The sequence below is a fragment of the Manis javanica genome, chromosome 16 (genome assembly GCF_040802235.1).
Source record: "Manis javanica isolate MJ-LG chromosome 16, MJ_LKY, whole genome shotgun sequence".
Taxonomy (NCBI): Eukaryota; Metazoa; Chordata; class Mammalia; order Pholidota; family Manidae; genus Manis; species Manis javanica.
In genome coordinates, this window is record NC_133171.1 from 53490189 (window position 1) to 53514080 (window position 23892).

General features: G+C 53.9%; 1 protein-coding gene across 6 annotated transcripts in view; it reads left to right on the forward strand.

Annotated features, from left to right (window-relative positions):
* Positions 1-21958, forward strand: part of CPNE5 (copine 5) — an 88593-nt gene extending 66635 nt beyond the window's left edge. For 2 of the 6 annotated variants that reach the window (XM_017643531.3, XM_017643532.3), the window contains 11 exons: positions 830-871; positions 2826-2901; positions 8018-8071; positions 11179-11240; positions 14773-14819; positions 16437-16618; positions 17414-17541; positions 17780-17882; positions 18518-18575; positions 19015-19088; positions 20270-21958. In XM_017643531.3, the coding sequence (XP_017499020.2) occupies positions 830-871; positions 2826-2901; positions 8018-8071; positions 11179-11240; positions 14773-14819; positions 16437-16618; positions 17414-17541; positions 17780-17882; positions 18518-18575; positions 19015-19088; positions 20270-20488 (1045 nt within the window). In that variant the 3' untranslated portion in view covers positions 20489-21958. Of the gene's footprint in view, positions 1-643; positions 722-829; positions 872-2825; positions 2902-8017; positions 8072-11178; positions 11241-11261; positions 11679-11705; positions 11940-11967; positions 12926-14772; positions 14820-16436; positions 16619-17413; positions 17542-17779; positions 17883-18517; positions 18576-19014; positions 19089-20269 lie in introns of those variants that run through there. The other 4 variants (XM_037004377.2, XM_073224173.1, XM_073224172.1 and 1 more) reach the window with 4 other exon arrangements.
* The last annotated feature ends 1934 nt before the right edge of the window (positions 21959-23892 follow it).

A 23892-nucleotide genomic window follows, 5' to 3' on the forward strand; every position in this document is an offset into this window, starting at 1 on the left:
CATGCCCCATTTAGAACTGAAGGCTGGAGACCCCCAGTTCCCAACGCCTCTCCCGCCTCCCCAAACCCTGCAAGTGGGATCCTGGCAGCTCCCCCATCCTCGGGTACCCCTGGAGGACCACTGGCACCAAGGGTTAACCTGAAAACCTCCACCTCCCTCCTCCTGCTTCTGGTCTGCTAGCCTGTTGCCATGGAAACAGGCTAAAAATAAAATGGGTTCCCAAAGCCCAGCCCCATGCACAGGAGTCAAAACAAACTAATTAAAGCAGACAGGCTAAAATGTGATGATAATTACACCCTCACTCAGGAGCCAGTTGTGGCATGGGAAAGCCCAGCAAGCCTTCCCTGAGTCGTGGCCCCTGGGTCCATCCTTGACAGGCAGGGCTGGCTCCCCACTACTGAAACCCCTATCTGGGGGTCTTACCACACAGCCTTGTTACCCCTCCCCAGGAAAGCCAGTCTTGCTTAGGCCTGAAATTCACAGTCCCAGTATGATGGCCCCACCCCGATGAACTGACAGTCTGGCTGCATGCTGGAACATGTGCCCCATCTGGGGTGGCCCAGGAGAAGGTGGGGTGAACTGAAGTCTGAGGCTGTTTTCCTGTATCCTCCCTGAAATTCAGGGAAGTCCCTACACAGTTTAAGACCTTTGCTAAGAGGCCCAAAGATTGTTCCTTTGTCTCTGGGGTTGCTACCTCTCCGTGGAGGGCTCTTGGATCCTGGTGGGCATCCCTGCATCCCCTTCTGGCCCAGGAACATGAAAAGGGCCCTTTCCTCAGGCTGTGCAGGGCTGGGTCAACACCATCCCACCATGGGTCTTTGCCTTGCAGGACCATCAAGGTGGAAGTGTACGACTGGGATCGGGATGGCAGGTAAGCAGACAGAAAGGCAGCCCCTGGGGGGAGGTTGGGCCTTCCCTCGCATGGGCCCATGGCAGCTCTGGGAGCGAGGGGGCTGGGGTGTTCCTCAGGAGGTCCACTGCCCTAGTGGCTTGTCCCTGCCAAGCTCCACTGAGGCTCCCGATGGCTTCTGTCCTATAGGATTTGATGTGAGAAACATGAGAGACCTCTTTTCCTCAAATTGCTGCCTAGCAGCCACCAAGTGCCTAAAATCTCCCCACTTTGGGGAGAATTTAGGATTTTCTGAAATGTGCATGTTCTAAGGCACAGATACTAGTTAACTCCTGAGCATTCATGGACATGTTCTCTGTGTAGGTGTTGTGGGGTGACTGAGGTACAGAAGATGGGCTCGGTCCTCAGAGACTCCCCCGGATCTAGCAGGGAGGCCCTCGGCTCTTCAGAGGAGCAGTGTGCAGGGAGCAGGGCCTGAGGGGGTGGGCTATGGGAGGGCCAGCTTTGCTGCAACAGATGGACTCAGGAGCCACAAGGCAGTGCCCAAGTAGGGCTGAGCCTGGCCAGCAGGAGGGTGCTTCGCATTCGGGGTCTTTGGGAGGCCAGGGCTTCCCCTTCTGTGGCCTAAGTGCCCGCAAGGAGCCAGTGTCACTGCGAATTCATAGATGAGGAAGAACGGGCCTCTTGCAGCTTTAGTCCGGAAGCCTCACTGGCTCCTGCTTGTCTGTTGGACGAAATCCGAATATGTCATCCTGGCTCTTGTGACCCCTCCGTTCTGTGGCACTGTAGGGAGTGTTGCAGAGGGGATTTGAACCCATAATCTTCACCGGACCTTCTCAAGCCTGCGGTGTGGTCAGGAGACTAAATAAAGGCTGTGCAAACACAGCTCAATTAGGCCCTAGCCCCTTCCAAGGAGCTTGCGTCCCACTGAGACCCTCCTGTAGGGAAAGTCCAATGCCGGTCCTCCCTCTGGACTCAGCCCTTTAACCTGTCCCTCTCTTCTCGACCCTTTAACCACATCACAGCTTCGTGTTTCCACCCATACTTCTTTACCAGAGGCAGCCGGGGGCAGTCACCAGATGCCCTGGAGCTCGGAGGCTAAATGCCGAGAGCTGTGAACATGTAGTCAAAATATATCACAGGCTGGAGGTGGGGCCAGGCCCCAGGGACACTGTCACTCTCCAGTAGGCACCCAGGGTGGCGTGTTAAGCACTGCCCTCTGCCAGGGGCAGCCAAGCCCGGGGAGATGGCAGCTCTGTTTTGGACAGGGTTTGCTGCACTTGACGTAGACTCCCTCTTGTGCGAGCAGAGCCCCAGAAGGTGTGGACACCAAGAAAACACCTCGAGCTGCCTAGACAGACATAGTGCTAATGGTCTTTCTAAGAAATGTTACTGAAAAAATGTCAAATACACGAAGAAGTAGAGAGAAAAGTTTAGTGAACTCTTTTCAGCTTGTCACCCGGATTTAACAAGTGTGGCATGTTGCTGTATCTGCTTCGTCGGTGTTTTGTGGATGTAATTTCAAATACAGACATCATGGCATTTTCACTTCTAAATATCTCATTGGGAAGGTCTAAATAATAAGGGTATTTTTCTATGTAACTATAAATGCCAAGGTCACACCCTACACACTGAACAATAATTCTTGAATGCCATCTAATATTCATTACATATTCAGATTTTCCCAGTTGTCCCCAAAATACCTTTTATTGCTGGTTGTTCAAAAAAGAATCCAAACAGATATGGGTCCCATTCCCTAAGACCCTGCTGTTTGCTAGGTGACCACTGAGTTTCTCGCTTCTTGGGTGACCCTGGACTCTTTGCAGGGATGCATGCAGCCCCTCTGGTGTGTAACCCTGGAGCAGAGGCCTGGGCGGAATTGGGAGCTGGAGGGGGCGGGTATGAGTGGTGGCGGACGGGCAGAGGCGGAGTGCAGCCAGGGCCTCATGGTCTCAGCTGCCACCTTCCCTTGCAGCCACGACTTCATTGGGGAGTTCACCACCAGCTACCGGGAGCTGGCCCGCGGGCAGAGCCAGTTCAACATCTATGAGGTGAGGCGGACACCGCATGTCCGGGGTTTGCTCTGACGCTACATATCGCCCCATCACTGAAGATTGCAGTGGGTTGGGCTGGGGTTTTTGTATGTTCTCCTGCGAGGTGGGCTTATTGTTCCACTCTACAGTTAAGAAGACAGATCTTGGAGAAGTTAGGAGACTTGCCCAAAGACGCGTGGTTTAGTAAGTGCCAGAATCAAGAGGCCAACAACCTAGGGTTATCTGACTACAAGTCACTGAGTTATGCTTCTCCCCAAAGAGCACTCCCAACAAGATGGGTATAGAACTGTGGGTGGGGCAGAAGGTGGTGGACAGTATCAGAAAGTTGCAATCTGGAGACCTGAGGTCCTGAGTTCAAGGTGTCCCTCTGCCTTCAACCAGATGGTTTCAGGGCCTGTTGAATATTTTCCTTTTCTGGAAGGAAAGAGATAGAGGAACAGGAGTCAGGATACCTCGATCTAGATCTGGAAGCTTTGGACAAGGTATCTAGTCTCTCTGGAGATAATAGTGTTTGTCCTCGAAAGACAGTTGCTGCTGCTGATCATTTGCTGTGTGCGCTCTCTCTCGTGGGATGCTCTCCTACCTTCCAAATCTACCTCTGGTCCTACCCCTGGTGGCCTTCCAGCCACACCAGCCCCCTGTGCTTCCTCTTTTGAACTTCATGGTCCTCACAGTTCATGCCAGCCCTGCTTAACTATAGATACTAATAACCCTAGAAACTTCTTGAGTTCATGTCCTGACTCTACCACTACTAGCCATGTGACTTGGCTAAGTTCCTCAACTACTCTGTGCTATGCACACCAAGCATTAAATAAGTTACTAGAGCAACCCCTGGCTCCTAGTGAGCATGATGTCAGTGCTGTCTCCTAGTGTCATCTGCTGAGCGCCTGTGTGCCAGGAGATTTACATTTCACAACCACCTTACCAACCGGCTCTATCCTTATATTAGCAGCCACTCAGCTCGTGAAGTGGAGGAGCTGGATCTAAATTCCTTCATACTTCCACTCCCTCCCCCTGCATCTCTGATCTTAGTGGGCAGGTCTTGTGTTCCAGCTAGGCTGAAGCTCCCAAGTGCAGGTGAGGTGACAGCCCTTCCTGCTGCCTCCCTTCACGTTGGCCCCAGCATTGCTGGGCACGCAGGAGGTGCCTGTTATACATCCACACCCTGAATTCAGTTGAGCAAGCCTTCATGAAGATGGAGCGTGGATGAATTTCTTTGAAAAGGTTCTGATCCTTAGTTACTTGCTTGTTTTCTGCATGGACAAAGAGATGGGCTGTCTTTGCCCCACAACCAGGCAGAGAGAAGCAGGCTCCATCTTTCCCTGGCCTCTGTGAAGGAGAGTTTTAGGGAAGTGAAGGGAAGGGGTCAGATCTCAGTTTGGCTTCTGAGGGCATTTGACGGGCACAGAAGAGGTCCTGGTCACTCGGGCTAAAAGCAGAAAAGGTTAGATTGATTTGTTTTCTTGGTCGTTGATCCCTACTTCTTTGCAATCAACGAGAGATCCTGCAGCGACAGGAAGCAGAAGTACTGGCTTCTTTTCTACCTGAAACACCATCAGGTAGAAAGGAAATTAAACTCTGGTAGCCTTTACACCGTGGGGTGTCTGGGAGGTCTTTCTAGAGTCAGAACTACCTAAAGAGAAGACAGGCTTCTGCTAGGAAAGACCCTCATCCCAGGCCCTGGCATCACTCTGGGTATTGGACTCATGTCCAGCTGTCTGCCGGCCACCCCTCAGATTTGGCCTTCCCGAACCAAATGCTTTGGCTTCAGCCTCTCCATCCCTCTTGCCCCTGGCCAGCCAGCCCTGTCCCCTGTGCTGTCATCTTGGGGTCACGGCACCTGGGCACTCATCCTTGACACCTCCTGCCTCTCACCCCACATCAAGTCTGTCACTGAACCCTAGTCATTCTACCGCCTAAATATTCTGCCATTTATTCCCTTCACGCCCATCCACCCCAAGACATCATCTCCCCTGTGTGGAGCTTTGCAGCAGCCCCCTAATGGTCTTCCCACCTCCCCTCTCTTCCACTCGTAGCCTGATTGCTCCTTCAAAATGGCAATCTGACCACATTTGCTGCCCTGCTTCAAACCCGGCTGTGCACCTCATCTACTCTCTCAGTCTGGTTTGCACAGGGGAGTGGGGAGGAGATTCAGAAAGACATTCCCACCTTAGCTGAGAGCCTACAGGGCCCTTTATCTGCAGGGTAAAGCCCAAGCTCCTTCACATAGGTACCACATCCCAGTGACCTGCGATCTCCTACACCCTCAAAGATCATGAGGTTCTCAAGGGTTGGGGTGGTGTCTCACTTTTGTATCCCCAGAGCCAGCACAGCTCCTGGCCACTAGGAGCCATCAGTGCCCCCCTTACACCGGAAGGCAGACCCCAGCCCTGCCCTGGGGGTCATGAGAGATTGAGAACTCCAGCCTGGGAATTGGGAGGTTACTGGTCTACCCTCTAGAGGGCACCAGTCTCCACATGGAAGTTTGGGGTGCAGTCCTGCAGGGCTGGAGAGGCTTGTCAGTGGGGGTGAGTGCACAAAACCTCAGCGTAAACAGGGTGCTTCTGTAGTGGCCACTTCACATGAAGATCTGAAGACAAAACACTTTTATTTAAAACAGTTATAATTAGAGAGTGGAAATTTAGAATACAGGCTAGTTTAAAGGTAACACAGAAGACTTCAAAGAACTGTGCTTGTGTCCAGGTCTTTGGGAGATGCCCAGACCCCCAGGAGTCTGTGTTTATTCTTCTCAGCTGGGGGGCCTATTTGGAGTAAAAGTTTGAGATACACTCAGTTCTAAAAGCTCTATGCCCTCCCGGGAGATGGGGCACCGAGGCACGGCGCAGTACAGAGCTGCGACTGCTCTCATCTCAGCACCTTGCCTAGTGAACCGTTTGTCCACAGAGGTGTCTGTGGGCACCATGTGATCAGGGTGACCTTCGTGTCTGTGGAGGCTGTGAAGTTGTTCTGGGCTTCCCTTCCCAGGCTTTCGATTTTACCTGCACAGCCTGCCAACCCTCCCACCTGAACTCTCCATGTGTGCCTGCACTCTGAGTCGTCCTTCCTTCTGTGTCTGCTTGGTCACCCCTGACTCCTCCCTTTCCTCTACCCTCACAGCCATGCCCAGGGCCCAGGGCCTGTGGGCGCCTCTGGACATTGCTGTTTTGCCATAGCTCAGCACCTGTTCCAGTACCCCCAGGCCCTCATTACTTCTCAGCTGGACAGTGGTGGTGGTAGTAGTGATGAAAAAAATCACAGCAGCTAATACTCACACAGTACTCACTACCTTTCTGACCCTGTCCTCAGCAGTACGTGTACTGTCCCATTTAATCCCCATTCCTTTCTATGTGGCAGGTACTTTTTATTCCCATTTCACAGATGAGGAAACCAAGGCACAGGGAGGTTAAGTAACTTGCCTACAGTCACACAGCTATTAGAGGGCAGAACCAGGCAGACATCTCCCAGATGGCGCTCCTTCTCCCCTCATACTCACTTCCACCAGATCCCAGTATCCTAGAACCTGCTGTGATCTTGGCCCCTACCAGCTTAGAGGCCATGCTGGCTGCTGAGTGATGTTCAGACGTTCCACTTAGCATTCCAGGCTCTCTTTCAGCCAGCCCAATTTACTCTTCCACTCTGTGGTTCTGCAGTCAAACTGGACTCCAGTGCTGTGTCCCACTTCCCCACGTCTCTCCTGACTAGGATGTCCGCCCTCCATCTCTCTATATCCAAATCCTTCCTGTACCTCAACCTCTGCCTTCAGTACTGCCTGCTCTGGGGAGCCTGCCCTGATGCTTCCACCTGGAGCCATCCTTCCTTCCTCTAACTCCTCACATTTCTGACTCCCTTTGCTGGTGGCACTTGTCACCTCTCGCCCACGGGCATATCTTCTTTCTCCAACTGGAGTGAAGATTCTGGAGGGAGAGGAAATGGTTCCTCCACCCCCCCCACCGCATACATACTTGTGAAGGAATGTGTTTGTATTTGTTATCCAGGTGGCACCCATGTGTGCAGCACCGGCCTGAGGGTAGGAACCAGGTTTCTAATTCTGTCACTACCTAGGCCAGCTGTGTGACCTAAGGCAAATCGCTTGGTGTCTCTGAAGTGGACATCAATACTCATTCAGACAGAATAGACCTTTGCTAAAAGTGCAGCTGGCTGCCCCTGCGGGAAGAATGGGAGGTGAGGAAGAGGGGAAATGAGTTCCCCAGAACCCTACATTTGGCTCACTGGCATGAAATCGCCTTGCCTTGTTTGGTGGGAGATTAGAGAAAGGCGGAGTCTAGGCTTCCCATGTGAAAAAACAGAGATGGGAGCCTCAGTGCAGGTAAAATGAAGGCGCCGAGGGAAGGCTCACAGGGCAGCGTGGTCTCCCACACTCCGCCCAGGACTCTCACTCAGCTCTGGCACTGCTGGCATTGGGGCCTGGGTGATTCCTTGTGATGAGGGACTGTCCTACGTGTTTTAGCAGCATCCCTGGCCTCTACCCATGTCTCCAGATGTTGTCAACTGCCTCCTGGGACACAAACATCGTCCCCAGTTGAGGTCACTGAGTTAGCCCACCAGTGAGTGTGTTTAGACCTGTTACATGACAGGCCTGGTTTGGCAGTAAAGTACACACGAGGACCAGGTCAGGAGGTCCTGACTGCGTGTGCTGGTGTGGTTGGGAGGCAGCCCCAGGGCTGGGTCTTGAAGGGGGAACAGGGAAGTTTGGAACTGGCGCAGGGAGGTGGGAGGTTATTTTGGGTGAGGGGAACTGCCTGAGCCAATGCACAGGAGCAGGCACGCACAGGGCCTCTTTGCAACATCAGGTTTCTTTGACAGCACAGGGTAGAAGGTGTGTTTAGGGGAGCAGTGGGAAAGAAGGTTAAATAAATATTATTCCTGGTGTGTTGGGTCGTGGGACACTGGGTCTAATGGGGAGCTCAGTTGCGTAAATCTAAAGCCAGTCTTTCACATCCTCCCTGAACCCTGCTCCCTCCTCCCAATTTTTCACACCCTAGGCTCTGCTGACTTGGGGCTGTGGCCCCAGCCAGGGGTCGGTGGAAGCCCTAGGAGGCCCGGCCCTGTTTGGAAAAGCACTTTCTTACCTGGCAACTGGTTTTTCCTGCAGGTGGTAAACCCAAAAAAGAAAATGAAGAAAAAGAAGTACGTGAATTCTGGCACAGTGAGTAACCATCTCCTCTCCACAGCTAGGTGTAGATATTCTGAGCCCCAAGCTAGGTCTGGTGTTAGGAGTCCTGCATGTCTGTTAGCGCTGCTCCTGCAGTGTGGGAACCAGACCTGGGGAGTTGGGGGTGGGGAGGGTGGGGCCAATGGAGCAACAGCCCTGGGATTATTTGAGGTACATGATGCCGCAGGCTCTGTGATACATAATGAGAAATCCCAGGAGAAACTCCCCCAGGGACTTCCTGCAGAAAGGAAGAGGAAAATAGAGTAGCATTTATTAGGCCCTTACTCTGGGAAATTCCCCATTTAGGGGCTTTTCACAGGTTGTTTCCTTAAGAGGTGGAGATTATTATCCCTTTGTCATAAAAGAAGAAACCAAAGCTGCAGGCAGGGAAGTGACTCAACCAAGATCACAAAGCTGGAAAGTGGTGGAGACAGCATCAGCTCTGCAGTTAAATTTAGAGCTGGCAGCTACTGCAGACACCGCTCCTGCTTAACTGCAACCATCCTGGATCAGGCTCAGTGGCTACTGGGGGCTGATCTTCAGGACATTCATGCTTCTATTCAACAAATATTTCTGGGTCCTACCATGTGCCAGATGCTGTTCTAGGCATGAAGGATGCAGCTGGGAACAAGACAGGCCCAAATCTCTGCCTTCCTGGTGCTTATATTCTAGTGGGGGGGACAGAAAACAAATAAATGAACACACATGTACCTGTGCATGCCAGGTGGTTATGAGTGCTGTGGAAAAAGTATAATAAGACAAAGAGATAGAGAACTCCAGGGACAAAACTACCATTTTACATAAAGTAGTTGAGGACGCTTCTCTGTGAAGTAACATTTGAGCAGAGATTTAAAGAAGGTAAGGGAGCAAGTACTGACGGTGTAAGGAAAGAGAATACTAGCTATAGGGATCAGCATGTGCAAAGGCCCTGAGGTGGACCCCAAAGTGCAAGAGAATAAGCCAACGTCTTTGCAGTGCACCCATACCCAAGTTCATACCCTTCATGTCTCTTTCCACTGTAGAAGTTCATTGCCTCATCAGCTAATGCAGCCAGTCATTTGAATCAGGCAGTCTGCAGCTCCGGACCCAGAAGAGGTCATAGTCAGGGAGCTCTGGGGTTCTCCTTCTGTAAAATGGGGCTAATAAATCATCCATTCCCTGCTTACTACACAAGGTGGTTATGGCAGACACGTGGGAGATGCAGGAAGATGCAGGTCTATAAACTGCACAGTATGCTGCTCACTCACAGGGGGCTGACCACCACTTCCCTGATGGTTTTGCAGACAGGCTTGGAGTGATATTTTGTCCAGAGCTGCAGTGTTGCTCAATGTGGATGCATCTTGGGCAAGATCACTCTGTCTCCTGGGACTTCCCCATGCACTATGGGGTGCTTAGCATCTCTGGCCACAGCCCAGAGCTACCAGTAGAGCCCCGTCATTCTGAGACCCCCACCAAGACTCTCCCACTTGTTTCCAAATGCCCTGAGGGGAAGTAGCACCTTCTCTGACTGAGCAAACTTGGATGTACAGCTAAAAAAAAAAAAAGTATAACTAAGGCCCAGAATGGGGTGTTATTATGTCAGGTCACACAGTGAGTTAGGGACAGAGCAGGCCTAGGCCCAGGTATCCTGACTTTTTTTGCCCCAGCATTTCCCAATCCTTACCATATAAAACAACTCACTGTTCAGAATGCTTATTAAATTACAGATCCCCGGGCCAGCTCCCTGGGGTCCCTATTTTAGGAGGCCCAGGCTTGTACTCAGGAATCTGTGTTTAGTGCTTCTTATGCCTTAAATACTAAGTGCAGTTTCTTCCAGTGATTTTTGTCAGAATGCCCCAAATCTGCATTTGTGCATTTGTAACCAGCATGGAGGTACAGCTGGTGCTGCTGGTCCAGGGTCACACTTTGAAGAGCACGTCCCTGGGTGACTCCATATGATCAGGCAAGGTAGGGCCTCATTGGAGGCTTAACCCTGGCTGCAGGTTAGATTCAGGTGAGGAGATTTACAAAGGTTAGGGGCCAGGGCCTTACCCCAGACAACTCTGATGAAATTGGTTTTGGGGTCCATGCTGCAGGGTGTTTTAAACGCTCCCCAGGGAGCCTAATGAGCAGTCAGGGTAGAGGCTACTGCTATAGTCCAATCCTAGTGAAAGGAGACTTTGTCCATCTAGGAGCTTAACGCCATCACCACAGTGGGTGGGGTCTTCAAGGCCTAGCTCAGTGCTCAGAGACCTGGTATTCAGGCTGCTGGCCCATCAGCTGTGTCAGAGGCCCTACCTGGACCTCCCAGTGAGTGGTAAGATGGCTGAATCTGCCCCAGTAGGGCCTCCCCAAGTCCTAGACCAGAGCTTTCTGACACATAAAAGGTCACCTGCCCCAATCTTGCCATCCTTTTTTAGCTGCGAGGCCTTCACTTGTCTCCACAAACCTCCATCATCATCAGTATGCGCTGCCAGGCAGCTGCCCGTCTTGGCCAAACTTCCAGGAGGAGGCACAGGACAAGAGGCCTTTGCCCAGAAGAGGGACCCAGGTGTCAGTTACCTCTGTAGAAAGAACCGGCTGCTTATGGGGGAGCTTGGGTGAGAGGGTAGAGATTGAGAGATGCCAGAGGGGTGGGGTAGGTAGAACAAGTAAGATTTAAGATAGACACAGACCAGAGGGGCACCTCTCCGGATCACTAGTTGGTAGGACATGAAGCGTGACAGGTTGTCAGGCCTGTGTCAGAAGGACCCCTCAGTCTCCACACTACACCGGGACTTCCTTAGGGGAAGCTCTTGCCCTTGACTTGAGACCCTGCACTCCAGAGAAAGAAACAAGGCTCTCCAGGATGCAGTTTGGCATCAAGGTCAAAAGAGTGGGCTCTGGATTCACAGACCTGGGTTCCCATCTCCCTGGGCACATCCTGGCATTGTCCTGGGGCCCATTGGGCCTCAGTTTCCTTTGGGCCTCAGTTTCCTTGGCTATAAAATGGGGGTGTAATCGTACTTTCTAGGGCTGCCCTGAGCACTGTACGCAACACTGGCATGCGCCGAGTGCTCTGTAACTGTCAGCCACCCCCCCCACCCTGCTCCCTGCTGATCAAGCTCCCTTTTGTTTTCAAGGTCACGCTGCTTTCCTTTGCTGTGGAGTCAGAGTGCACATTTCTCGACTACATAAAAGGAGGGTGAGAAGAGACGCAGCCTGGTTTCTTTCACCTCAGGGAGAGGGATGGGGCCCCACGCATCAACAGGAGCAGCTCTGGCCCCATGTGGGCCTCTCTGAGACCCTGGGTGAAGCCTGTGATCCTGCACTCTGAGCAGACTCCCAGTGTCCAGCCCAGACAACTCACCCAGAGTCCTGCACACCCCTGGAGGCCGAGCTGCTGCAGAGAGTGCTCCTGAGCCACAGGGGCCAGCCATGTGGATATGAGACCTGGAGGTGGTTGGGACTCCATGAGAAGGAGAGCCAAATGCTTAGGGAGGTGGAAAGAGCCCTGGACTAGGAGTCAGGAGGCCCAGGCCTAGGCCCCTCTTTGCCATGTATTTGCTGGACTACTTTGGGCAGGTCCCCATCCCTCCCTGGCATCAGCCCCCGCCTCCGTTCACAAAGAGATTGGAGTTAGGTGAGTTCTAAGTTCCTTCCTGCTCAGAGCTCTGACACCCCTGGTTCATCTGGCGGGCAGTGATTATCCTGCTGAGAGTCATCAGGAACTTGTAAGTGGCAGGAAGGACTGTGGGATGAGCCATGGGATGGTTGCAGGGCCAGCAGGTAGTCAAATATGAGTTTAAGGAACAGAAAGAACCAGTTGGCATCCAGGTCAAGGCAGGCAGAGAAGCCTGGAGGCTCCAGTCAACAGCTCATGGAAGGAGAGCCTGACTCCCAGGTGAGTCCTGCCCAGCCAGCTCCATGCCAGAACAGGTGGCACGTCAGGGTGTGGGTAGCCGAGAGCCCACAGGTGCAGGCAGGTGAATGGCTACACCTATCTGGAAGGAAGCAAGCAGGGCAGCTGCCAAAGTCTCATCCCAGCCAAGCGGGCACTTGCTGCCTGGTTCTCCAGGGCAGAGGGAAAAGTCAGGCCCTGGGAAGCCACACACACACTCTCCCATGACACTGTGCCTAGCTACCTGGAAGCTGCAGTCTCAAGGTTGCAAGCTCCTTGTACCCACTGAGCAGTCACCCAGAGGCCTCCCTGGCCCTCCCTATCCTCCTCTGAGCCTACTCCAGACCCTGCCCTTTCTCCTTTCCCTGATCAAAACTGCTCGGCTCTCTATCCCATTTAGCAACCACCCCATACATTCCACAGCACCTGGTAATTTTCAAACAGTCCTCATCCTATTCAGCCTTCTCATTTGCATAGTGCCCCCAGTTTGCAGAACACAGGGCAGGGTGAGAAGGATGATCCCCATTTTAACTTGCCTGAGGCTGCATGCCTAGGCAGTGGCAGGGTTCCTTCTGCACCACATGCTACATTTCTTCCATAGTAATGAGTAATCCTGGCCCTGCGTGCCTCACAGCTACCAGGTAGGGTGTGATGCAGATGGAAACTGATGCGTTAAAGGGCTGAGCGCTGCAGTGTGTCATAGAGAAGGAGCTTTCTGCAGTTCCAGATACTGGGCAAGTTAGCATGCAGGTGCCAGCCCTACCCCTCCACACTGTGAGACAGCTGGCTCCAGGGAGCGAGGGCCAGCCTGCATGTCCAGACAGGCACAGTTGGAGGCATTTGTCCTGGGCTCTTCTCCTGCTGGCCTCCCTCCCCAACCCACCTGGACCAGGAGGAAGGGTTTGGGGGCACCTCTGCCTCCACTTCAGAGATGGAGCTAGCTGTTCAGCAGCCTGCCTTCTGCCCTGCTTTGCCTTTAGGCATGAGAGGTGAGCCTGCAGGGAGTAACTCCCACAATAGTATCTGCTTTCCAGTCCCTTCCTTTCCTGAGTTGTTTCAGAACCCAGAGCAGGAGAAGACTAATTAAGGAGTAAAGTCTGCCTCAACCTTCACCCTTTAATTGGGAGAGCCAGGCTGACAGTGTCCCTCAGTTGTAGCCCCACAGGCCAGAACCAGCCTCCCAAGGTGGCCCCGGGAGTAGGGCACTTGCCCTCCCAATGTCTCCCTTTCTCCAACAAAGACACAATCTTTATGTTCCATACTGAGAGAGAACAACAAAAAGCAGATGAAAGGTAGGTCAACTACTATAAAAAATAATCCCCCTACCTCAAGCCTTAATAAAAATAAAGCCTTACTTTTCATTCAGGGTGGCAGGGCTTGGGGGAGATGCTCCACATAGTCCTTCAGGGACTCATGCTCTTGCCGTCTTGTGGCTCCTTCCTCAGAGCTTAGAGTCCATTGGATACTCTGCCCCCAGGCACCTGATCGGGGGAAGAGTGTGGGAAGGATATTCTCTGGTCAGCAGATTGTGACTTGGGTCTCCTGCTAACCATGTCCTTTACCCTTCCTGGTGATGAAGATTCTGTGAACAGCAGCTCAGCTGTGATCAGGTGGCATGAGGGCTGTGGTTTATGATAAGGACATCGCTATTAAATGCAGGTGAGATGAGCCCTGCCTTGTCTTACATCATCCTTAGACTCAACCAGAATTGAGTTTCCCCAAGTGTGATCCCAGAACCCCCTCAGAATCCCTGAGTGATGGGGCCCCATCTCAGGCCAACTGAATTGGCATTCCTGGGAGTGGGGCCCTGGCATCTTTTTAGACAAGCTTCCCTGGTGACTGTACATTCTGCAGTGTGAGAACCGCAAGGCTAAATTTTATTAGGGGCTCATGTCTTACCAGCTTTGTTCTGTCGGCATCTGTCATAGAATTTAAACAGTAAGACCAAGTATCTAGTTTGTGTTCAAATTTCCCCAGTTGCCTTAAATTGTTTTTAAATTGGCTTGTTCGAATCAGAAATCTAGGAAAGATCCAAATATTGCAATTGGTTGAATTGTCTCTTAATTCCCTTTTCACCTATTGGTTCCTCCCAGCACCTGAAAGATGTGCTAAACAGATTCCTGCAGCCCATCAAGTGATTCTGATTCAGTAGGTCTTCAGAGGGCCTGAGACTCCTCACAAGTTCCCCGTGATCATGATGCTGCTGGTCCAAGGCCTCTCTTCAGTAGTGGTCCTACAGAACCTCCCATAGACTGGAATTTACCGGCTGCATCCCCCATGGTGTCATTACCATGTTCTGCTGCCCCCTGTATTTCCTGCAAAGGGCTGGTAGATAGCTCTGGAAGCTCAGTCAGATTCATGTTTGATTTTTTGGCAAGACAACTTCATGGGTAGTGTTTTTCGTTATTCTGTCAGTAGATGCATGATATCTATTTGTCTCTCTTATTTGTCAAGTAAGTTTGAATTCTGAATCTAATCCCACATCTGCACCAGAAATACAATGAGACACTACCTCTACCTCACTAGCTTCAGGTGGGATCAGGGGCAGGGTTTGGGGAGGAAATAAGTAGTAACCATGTGCCCACACAGAACATAATCATCTTCACAGAGCTTTCACACTGCCTAACTCTTGATGTTCACAACAATCCTTTGGGAGAGGGTGTGGCTGGCCTTGTCTCAGTTTTCCAGAGCTGGTACAGATGTGCGACTTTACATACCTGGCAAGCAGGGGGGCTAGGGTGGAAGCCAGGTTTCTCACTCTGTGTCCAGCACGGTTCACCCTCCCCAGGTAACTTCTTCTGTCCAGGTGACTCCCCTGTTGTTCTCCCTCTTCTAGGACCCAGATCAACTTCACGGTGGCCATTGATTTCACAGCCTCCAATGGTGAGTGGGGGATGGGCAGGGGAGCTGGAAGTGGGAAGAGGGGAGGGCTTTTCAGGGGTGTGGTAGTTGGTCCCAGCTGGGAGCCAGGTCTCCTATCCTCTGCCCTCATTCTCACCAAAAAGGAATTATTCAGGCCTGGAGACCTGAAGATATAACCAAGCTGGCAAAGGTATGCCCCGACTGGACCAGGGTCATCAGCGCGTCTGGGCTCTGGGCCTGCATATCCTGAGCCACTGCCTTGCCCTGGGAGGTACTCAGTCTCCCTGAGGCAGCAGGGCCCTGGAGCCCATGTGTTTTCTCACAGGATCCAATCCCACATCCTCTGTGCAGTCCAACCTGGAGGCTGGAGGGGAGAACTGGGGTCAAGGTGGTCCTCAGTGAGGAAAGACTACAGCCCAGCCCCCCCTTGCTGTGGCTGCCCCAGCCTCCTCACCTCCTCTGACTTCCAGTGTTGGGCTGTGACCGTCACCAGGAGCAATCAATGCCAAACTGTAAACTGTTGGAAACATCACAGCCTTTCTTGGAGTGTGGACCCCCATTAGTGGTACTCAGTGCTCATTTTTGTGCCAGTCAGAGGTGCCTGGGCTTTGTGTGCCTCTGGTGTGTCCCCACAGGACTGTAAACCCTAGCAGCACAGAGAGGCAGGGTGTCAGGACCAGGAGGGGCTGCAGCAGTAACAGCGAGGAGAGTTGAAATTGTAACTGTTTACTCCTCACAAAAGCCCTTGAGGTGGGGGTCATTATTATCCCCACTCCACAGATGAGGAGACTGAGGCTGACGGGCTAAGGAGCCTAGCCAAGGGCACACAGCTAGCAGAAGGTAGAGACAGGATTGGTACCCTGGCAGTCTGTGCCGTACTGCCTCTCATTAATAAACAAGTAAGTAAAATATGGACAAAATTAGTGGTGACAAGGGCTGTGGAGAAAAATCAAGCCAGAAAGGATAGGGAGCATCAGGGGGTGGCTGTAATTCCCAATGGGGTTCAGGGAAGACCACCTTGAGAGTGTGAACTTGAGTAGAGACCCAGAGGGGCAAGGGAGCAAGCCGTGAGTACATCTGCAGAAAAGTGTGCAAGGGCAGAGGAAACAGCCCCTGCCAAGGGCCTGAGGTGGGAATGGTGAGAGGCTGGGACTGGGTGAGTGACAGGGAGGGTGGAAGGGTCTGAGGAGAGAGGTACCTGGAGGCCAGGTCAGGAAGGGCCCTGTGAGCCCTTAGAAGGACTTTGGGTTTAATTCGGCGTGAGATGAGAGTGTTGGAGCCTTATGAGCTGAGAAGAGGTGTGATCTAGCTGCCTGGGAGTTTGGCAGGCTCACCTTGGCTGGTGTGCTGAGCGTGGGCTGTAGGCACAAGAGGGGAGCAGGGGATCAGTTAGAAGGCCACTGCAATCCTACCAGCTGGAGGATGCTGATTCCACGGAGTGGGGGAGAGGTAAGTGAGATTCTGATTTTGGATATATTTTGAAGGTTTAGCAACCAGGATTTGCTAAGGGATTTAATGTGCAGTAAGAAAGAAAGGAGTCAAGAATAAATAAAATTATGGGTGCCTTTGGACACCCCCTTCTCCATCCAGGGTGGCTTGGAGTGTCCACATGTAAATGTTGCATTTCCTGTGTCACAGGGAACCCCTCGCAGTCCACGTCCCTGCACTACATGAGCCCCTACCAGCTGAACGCCTACGCGCTGGCGCTGACCGCCGTCGGGGAGGTCATCCAGCACTACGACAGTGACAAGATGTTCCCTGCCCTTGGCTTTGGGGCCAAGCTGCCCCCTGATGGCAGGGTGTCCCACGAGTTCCCACTGGTAGGAGGTCCCAGGAGGAAGTGCTGAAGGCTGACCAGGCTGGGGCTGTGGTGACAGCCTGGGGTGGGGGCCATCTCCCATCCTCCCTAGGGACTGAAGGAGCCTTTGTGGGCGGTAGGCTCCCTGCTGTGTGTGTGTGTAGGGGGCTTGTATCTGGGCCTCCAGAAACCCACTCCACACCTTGCTCACCCCCCCCCTCTTGAAACCACCCACAGCGGGCTCTCGCCTCCTTTTGCCAACCCAGGTGGAGGTAGAGTGGAGATCTGGCTGAAATGCCGAGGCACCAGAAATTAGGATAAAGGGGTGTGGGTTGGATATGGGCAACTGTAGGTAATTCCAAGAACCTCATGAGTTGGTGCTGAGATGGGAGCCCCATGCAGATAACTCCTCAGGCCACCTCCTCTCACTTCCTCCCCTCAGCTGGGGACACTCAGTCACTCACAACCAACATCCTGCACATGCCTGTGGAGTGCCAGGCACTGTGCCGGGCACAGAACATGGGAGGATGGGTCAGTCACCCGCCCATCCAGAGCTGCTCAGACCCTGGTGTGTTTGCTCGAGGTTCTGGGAGGGAAGCGGCGGGGGCTCCCAGGCGGGCCCCTCTGACCAGTTTCAAGGAATGGGGCAAGGAGCAGGCTTGGACCCTGCTCATCCTGAGCATGTGGTGCCCTTCTGTGTGGGCCCTGACCCCGACCCCCCACCAGAGAAGAATCTAGGAGAGCCCAGGCCTGCTGGCCTCCCCACCCTGGCTCTGCCTCCACTTCTGGGTTCAGCCTCCCCATCCTCTGCCCCCAGAATGGCAACCAGGAGAACCCCTCATGCTGTGGCATCGATGGCATCCTGGAGGCCTACCATCACAGCCTGCGCACTGTGCAGCTTTATGGTCCCACCAACTTCGCCCCGGTGGTCACCCATGTGGCCAGGTGAGTGCCGGGGTCACTAGAGGGCTCCCTACCCCCACAGCTCACAGTCTGTCTTCACACCTCCTGTCCTCAGGAAAGCCAGAGGGAGCGTCTCTTCCTGTTGACTCACCTTTTAGGGAGCCCCGACTCTCAAGTGATGCCCCTCCCATCAAAGAACTGGCCCCACCCAAAGTGTTAAGGGTCCTTGTTGGAGGGGGGAACACGGAGGACAGCGGCCCTCAGCCCCCGCCCGCCCTAGGAACGCGGCCGCGGTGCAGGACGGCTCCCAGTACTCGGTGCTGCTCATCATCACGGACGGCGTCATCTCCGACATGGCGCAGACCAAGGAGGCCATTGTCAACGTGAGTGGGGGTGGGAGGCAGAGGGCTGGCGCAGTGGGAGAGGGAAGCATGCCTTCCCACTGTTAGGGAAGTGCTGGTGCATGCTTCTCCCCTGCCCTCCCTCTTCAGGACCACCCCTGGCTTCTCGGAGCACCTGGGGGTGGGTGAGCTCTGAGCCCACCTCACAGTCACACTGGGTGGTTCACTCCCTCCAGAGGCCTGGGGCTCCCTTACGAACCTATGTCGGACTGCTGCCTGAGACCCCAGCCCAGACTGGCCAGGGTCTCCCGGTGGAGGGGCCCTGGCCCTAGCCAGCCCTCCCTCCAGGCCTACACAAACATGCCCCTCATGATGGAGGCCCAGGGGCAGAAAGGGGATGGGGGTGTCTGCAGAAGCAGACCTGTGACCCTGTCTCCTCTGCCTCCCTCTCTCTGGACCCCTCTTCCTCTGGTGCCCCACCTCGGTTTCCCTTGCTCTGTATCCCTCCACTTTTTTGTGTTTCTCTGTGTCCCCATCCTTCTCTTTTCCATTTGTTCCCTGTCCTCTTGCCTTTCTTCTTTTGACCTACCCCTTTGTGTCTCTATTCATCATCTCCCTTTTCTTTCCACTGGCCCTCGGCTGGGTCCAAACCCTGCCACCTCCCATGCCATCTCCAGGCTGCCAAACTGCCCATGTCCATCATCATCATTGGTGTCGGCCAGGCGGAGTTCGACGGTGAGTCCCCACCCCCCAGGCATTTCCCCCGAGGCCTGAGGCCCTTGGGAGTGCCCCTTCCCACCTGAGTGAGAGCTCACGCCTGGGCGTGTGCACCTAGGTGAGCAGGTGGGGTGCAAGGGCACGTTTGTTTGCCCAGGGAGGAGTGCACACCCCACCCCACACCCCAAGGCCGTGGCGGCTGCAAGTCACCCCTCCGCCCTCAGCCTCGGAAGCCTGGGGAGGGCCGAGGAGCCGAGCACCCAGCTAGCAGTCAGACGCTCACCTGCTTGGGCTCCTCCTGTCTCCTGGCCTCGGTCTCCTCATCTCTCATGTGGGGGTCTGGTCTGACAGTCTCTGCTCTGGACTGGCCTGGGAATAAAGGACAAGTGCACTGTCCTGCCAGGTCCAGATACTCACCATTAACCCCCCCACCTGCATACGTCTCCTCCCCACACAGCCATGGTGGAGCTGGATGGTGATGACGTGCGGATCTCCTCCCGGGGGAAGCTGGCCGAGCGGGACATTGTCCAGGTGAAGCTCCGACTTTGCCTGATCCATGTAAAGTGCCAGGGCCTTTCTATCAAACCCCTCACATGCCCTTCTGGGGGCTATTCTGGAAAGGGCACCTGGAGGAAGGCACTGGGAACCCTGAGTGGCCCGTCCACCAGAGAAGGGAATGGGAGTAGTCCTTGGGTCACACTTGTATCTGGGCTGGACCCCTCTCTGCCATGTCTGAGACCCACCCCTAACATAATGCCCAGTCAGAATGCTCTGCCAAGCCCTCCCTGAGCCCCAGGCCTCCATAGTCTCCTGCTGAACACAAACGCCTGATTACTCGCACCTTCTGCTGCTTTCTGCCATGCTGCCTCCCCAGGGAGAGGGCAAACCCCGTGAAGGTCGGGGAGGCGTCTTCAGCACAGCTGCAGCCCTCTCGCAGAATGGGCGTGGCTTGGCTAACTGGATCAATGCCTTAACATCTCTGTGTAGGATGGCAAGTGTAATGGACAGACAGGCCTCTGTCCTCGGGAAGTCCCTGTCCAGTCCAGTCACAGCACGCACCTCAGTAAGCACAGGCCCCCTGACTCTCCTGAAGACTGAGCCCCTAGGGCTCCGCAGATTTAGAATAAAAGGCTGACATTCTCCTACCCCTAGATTTAAAAAAATTGGGGTAGGGAAAGGAATCCTACCAAGTGTGGAGACCAAAGATAGGCTAGAAACAGAACAAGGGTGGTCTGGGAGATGGGGCCTGTGTATGCAAAGGCCAGGAGCCAGGAGTGAGCCTGAGGCACTCAGGGGGTCGGGGGACACCCCCGGGAGCAAGCCAGAGGGGCCTGACTTCAGGTGTTGTCCCAGAGAGGAAAGAGGAGAAGCAGGGCCACAGAGACAAGAGGGCTGTGCTGGAGAGCTGGCAGGAGACCAGGAGGACCCATTTTCCAGAAGCCAGGGGATTCATTCAGCGTATCCTGAGCATCTGCTAAGTGCCTGTGTTGGGTGCCAAGACTTCAGAGACTAAGGAGTCTTGTTAAGTGGTTCATCCTGGCACAGAATAGGTGCTCAGTAAATATTTGTTGAGTGAATGAAAGAATAGCGATGATGACCCTCAGAGAATTTGCTATGAAGGGGAGGGGTTGGGGGAAGTGGCCGAGGCAGGGGCTCACAGGCCTGGGGTCCAGCGGAAGACCTCACCTAACCCTGCCTTCCCTGCTGGCCAGTTTGTGCCCTTCAGGGACTACGTGGACCGTACAGGCAACCACGTGCTGAGCATGGCGCGCCTGGCCCGTGATGTGCTGGCTGAGATCCCTGACCAGCTGGTGTCCTACATGAAGGCGCAGGGCATCCGCCCACACCCCCCGCCAGCGGCCCCGGAGCACTCGCCCCCACAGTCCCCAGCCCGCACGCCCCCTGCCTCCCCGCTGCGTACGCACATCTGAGCCAGGCCTTCCGCAGGCAGGCGGCTGGGGCGCGGGGAGGCTGGTAGAAGGGTAGGCAGGATCCCCAGGCCCTGCTGCAGTCTGCCTCACCCAGCCTTTGGAACACATGTGCCTGGGAGGCCAGCAGGGGCCAGGGCCTCTGGAGACTGCTCCCCAGTTTCCTGGCCTCACTTAAGGCCCAAACCCAGGTGGTGGAGGTGGGGTTCTGGACTTCTGCTCTCCTCTTCTTCCCCTAACATCTGGTTCTTGCCCAGCCAGGGAGGTGTTAATAATCAGGGTGATTGGGGTCCCTTTCAGCCCACCTGGGAGATCTCGTATGTGGCCCTGGAGCTTGGGCTGGGCCTCCCTCCCCTTGGCCTCTTCTCCTTCCCCTCCTCCTTTGGTGTCTACTTTAACACCTGGTCCCTGCCCCCCACCCTGGTATCTATTCTGTCCCTAGTTCCACTGAACCCTGTGAGGCTGATAGGTTTGCAGTAATGCCCAAACATGTGACCCAGGGACACTCACACGCAATGGGGGCCCTGCAGTCCCCTGAAGGGGAGGCTGTGAGGGTGCACTGTAGGCCACACGACAGGCTAGGAATGGAGGCTTCACAGGCACCAAGACCTTTTTGTGCCTCTTGAGCCCAGCGTGGCGCAGGTTCTAGACACACAGATCCCAGGCCTCTCCCTGGTATGGGCCCACAGGAACCTGCACAGTTGCCTCCTGGTACCAGGCATTCCCTCCTGCCCCAGAGCTGCTCAGGGTCCTTAGTGCCCAGTCATCTGCTGCCTGCCTGGAGGCCGGGGCAAGGAGCAGCCCAGCTCCAGTACTCCCATGCTGGCCCTCTGTCCCACAGGGACAGGAGATACTCCCTATGTCCCCTGGGCTCAAGCCCTTCCGCCAGCTCCTGCCTGCTGTGGGAACCCAGACAAGGCCCTTCTGCCTTCTGGGTCTCAGTTTCCAAACCTGAAAGGCAAGAGGGTTGACCAGATGGTCCTGGATTTACCTTCAGCTCTGACGTCCTGAGAGTCCATTCATCCCGTGCCCCACTTACCCCGTCCCACTCCTCACCAGTGCAACCACTCTCCCAGGCCCTCTTGGGTCTTAGAGTCACCCTGTTTCATCCTATCACTCCCAGTCCACCCTCATCCTCCAGCCTTGGGCCCTGGCGTCTGAGCCCGAGCCCCTGCCCCTGCTGTGGGAAAGGTGAGAAAGGAGATCTCACCCTGGGCCCACTCAGCTGCCCAGCCTTCACCCACCTGGGGAGCAGGTCCTGCATGCCAGTCCCTCCAGCTGCATGGGGCTTCGCAGCCCACTGAACCTCCTGTGCCCGGTGGAGACCAGGCTCCCCCCCTGTCTGCTGCCCGACAGCATCTCCCTTCCTGTCATGCATGATGGTGGTGTTTCTATGCTGTCTGGTCCCGTGCCCGTCTCTGAGACAGTCTCTGTGTGGAATTTGCCTTAAACTGAAGTAAATTTAGTTCTTTTACTAAAGTTCCTTGTTATCATTTCTTCTGTGAAAGCACAGATGTCACTGTTTGACAGAGTCCACATTTTTTTTTCTTCCATTCTTTTGTTAAACAAGGTTAAACATTTTCTGAGCAACTCATGTGTGCCAGGTGCTGGGCATGCAGCAGTGAACACAGCTGGCCCTGTCTGCACATGGAGCTCACAACAGATGCATAAATAATGCAGGGGAAAACACAGAAAGCACATATACAAATAGATAAATAACAGGATCTCAGGTGGTGATAAAGAGTTACAAAGAAAAATAAGAAAGAATCTGAGGCTAGCGAGTGACAGGTATTATTTTCGATGAGCAGGTTAAGGAGGGCCTCTCTGAGGAGATGACAGTTGAAATGGGCCCTGAGGAGATTAGGGAAGGAGTTTCTTGATTTCTGAGGCAAGAGGGCTGCAAGTGGAGGGAACAGCACATGCAAAGGCCCTGAGGTAGGAGCCTGCTTAGTGTGTTTGAATGACCGCAAGGAGGCCCGTGTGGTTGGAGCTGCATTAATGAGGTGAGAGTAGGATGGGGTCAGGAAAGTGAAGAATTCAGAATGCAAAGGGCCTTGTAGGCCATGGTGAGGCCTTCAGCATTACTCTGAGTGAAACAAGGAGCCATTGCAGAGGTGAGAGACAGAACACGAGCAGATTGTTCTCTTGAACAAGTGGGTCATTTTATTGCATTTGGCCACCCATCCATTCATCTCTCAACAAGTATTTCCTGAGCGTTAGTGCCAGGCTCTCTCAGGTTGGAGACACTGATTCATACACAGTTGCACCCTCCCCCTGCTCTGGAGCAATGAGCAAGACAATCCTATACCCTTGGGGTACCCATGCCAAGCCCCTGGGAGGGGCCAGGGTCTGTGGGCACCAAAGGGGTACTCCTGGAGCAGCCTGGACATTCACAGGCTATGTGCCCAGAATGAGCTACCACTCCTCTGTGTGACGGGACTGGCACCCCGCCTCTTGCAGGATTGTAGTGTGGCCAAATGGAGTGACTTGTGGACATGAGCACGTGAAGTGTATGACATGCACAATAAATACCATCTTCCTCCTTGTCTCTTTCTATCAGGGCCCAGGATCACAGGGAAAGGGGACTCATCCCTTCTCTGGGCATGCTTGCTGTCAAATTAGCCCACCAGGCAGCCATTCCCAATCCTCACATCAAAAGAAACTTGGTACTAATAGTACCGAGTTTGGGACTTGTTTACTACTATGATCTTACAGCAATTTGAATTGATTCGCAGCTGTCCCTGTAATTAGATGCCCCTCCGACTTGCATTCCGATAGGCTTTGAGTGGGAAGTTCCCATCACCAGTGACCGGTTTGTGGGAAAGCGTCGGGAGGAGATGCCAGTCTGGCAGGCAAATGGAGGCTCAGAGCTGCTGCCGCAGGGCACCCAAAGCATTGTCACTGTGCTTGACACTAGCTTCTCTTCTGGATTCTCCTGCAAGGTGTGTTCCATGGAAGGCTAGTTCCCTGGCATGGATTTTGGGAAAATGCCTGCTCTGAGCCCCTTTCAGAGTCTCTGAGAAGCTCTGATAAGCAGCAAAAAGTCCAGTTTGACTTTGTTCAACCCTTTGACCACTGAGTCAGTGTGCTGTGTGTGCGTGTGTTGTTCTCTAAAACAATTTGCTGTGACACAATTACCAAGCAGAACATGTTGTCTTGGGAATTTCAGTAGAGACAGTCTCCCTGGTTCCCAGGCCAGCCTAAAAGCTGGAGGCCTGCTTTTGGGAGGCCCGAGGGAGGGCAGGGAGTTTGGGAGTTTCTTGGGAGAGATGGGGTAGGAGAAGTGGAGACCTCCAGTGGCTCTGGAGAGAAGAAAGGGGCCCTTACCGCAGCCAGGTGGGAAGAGAAACCACAGAGAAGGGAGGTGTTCAGAAATTCACAGGCCAGACTCATCGCTCCACAGTTAA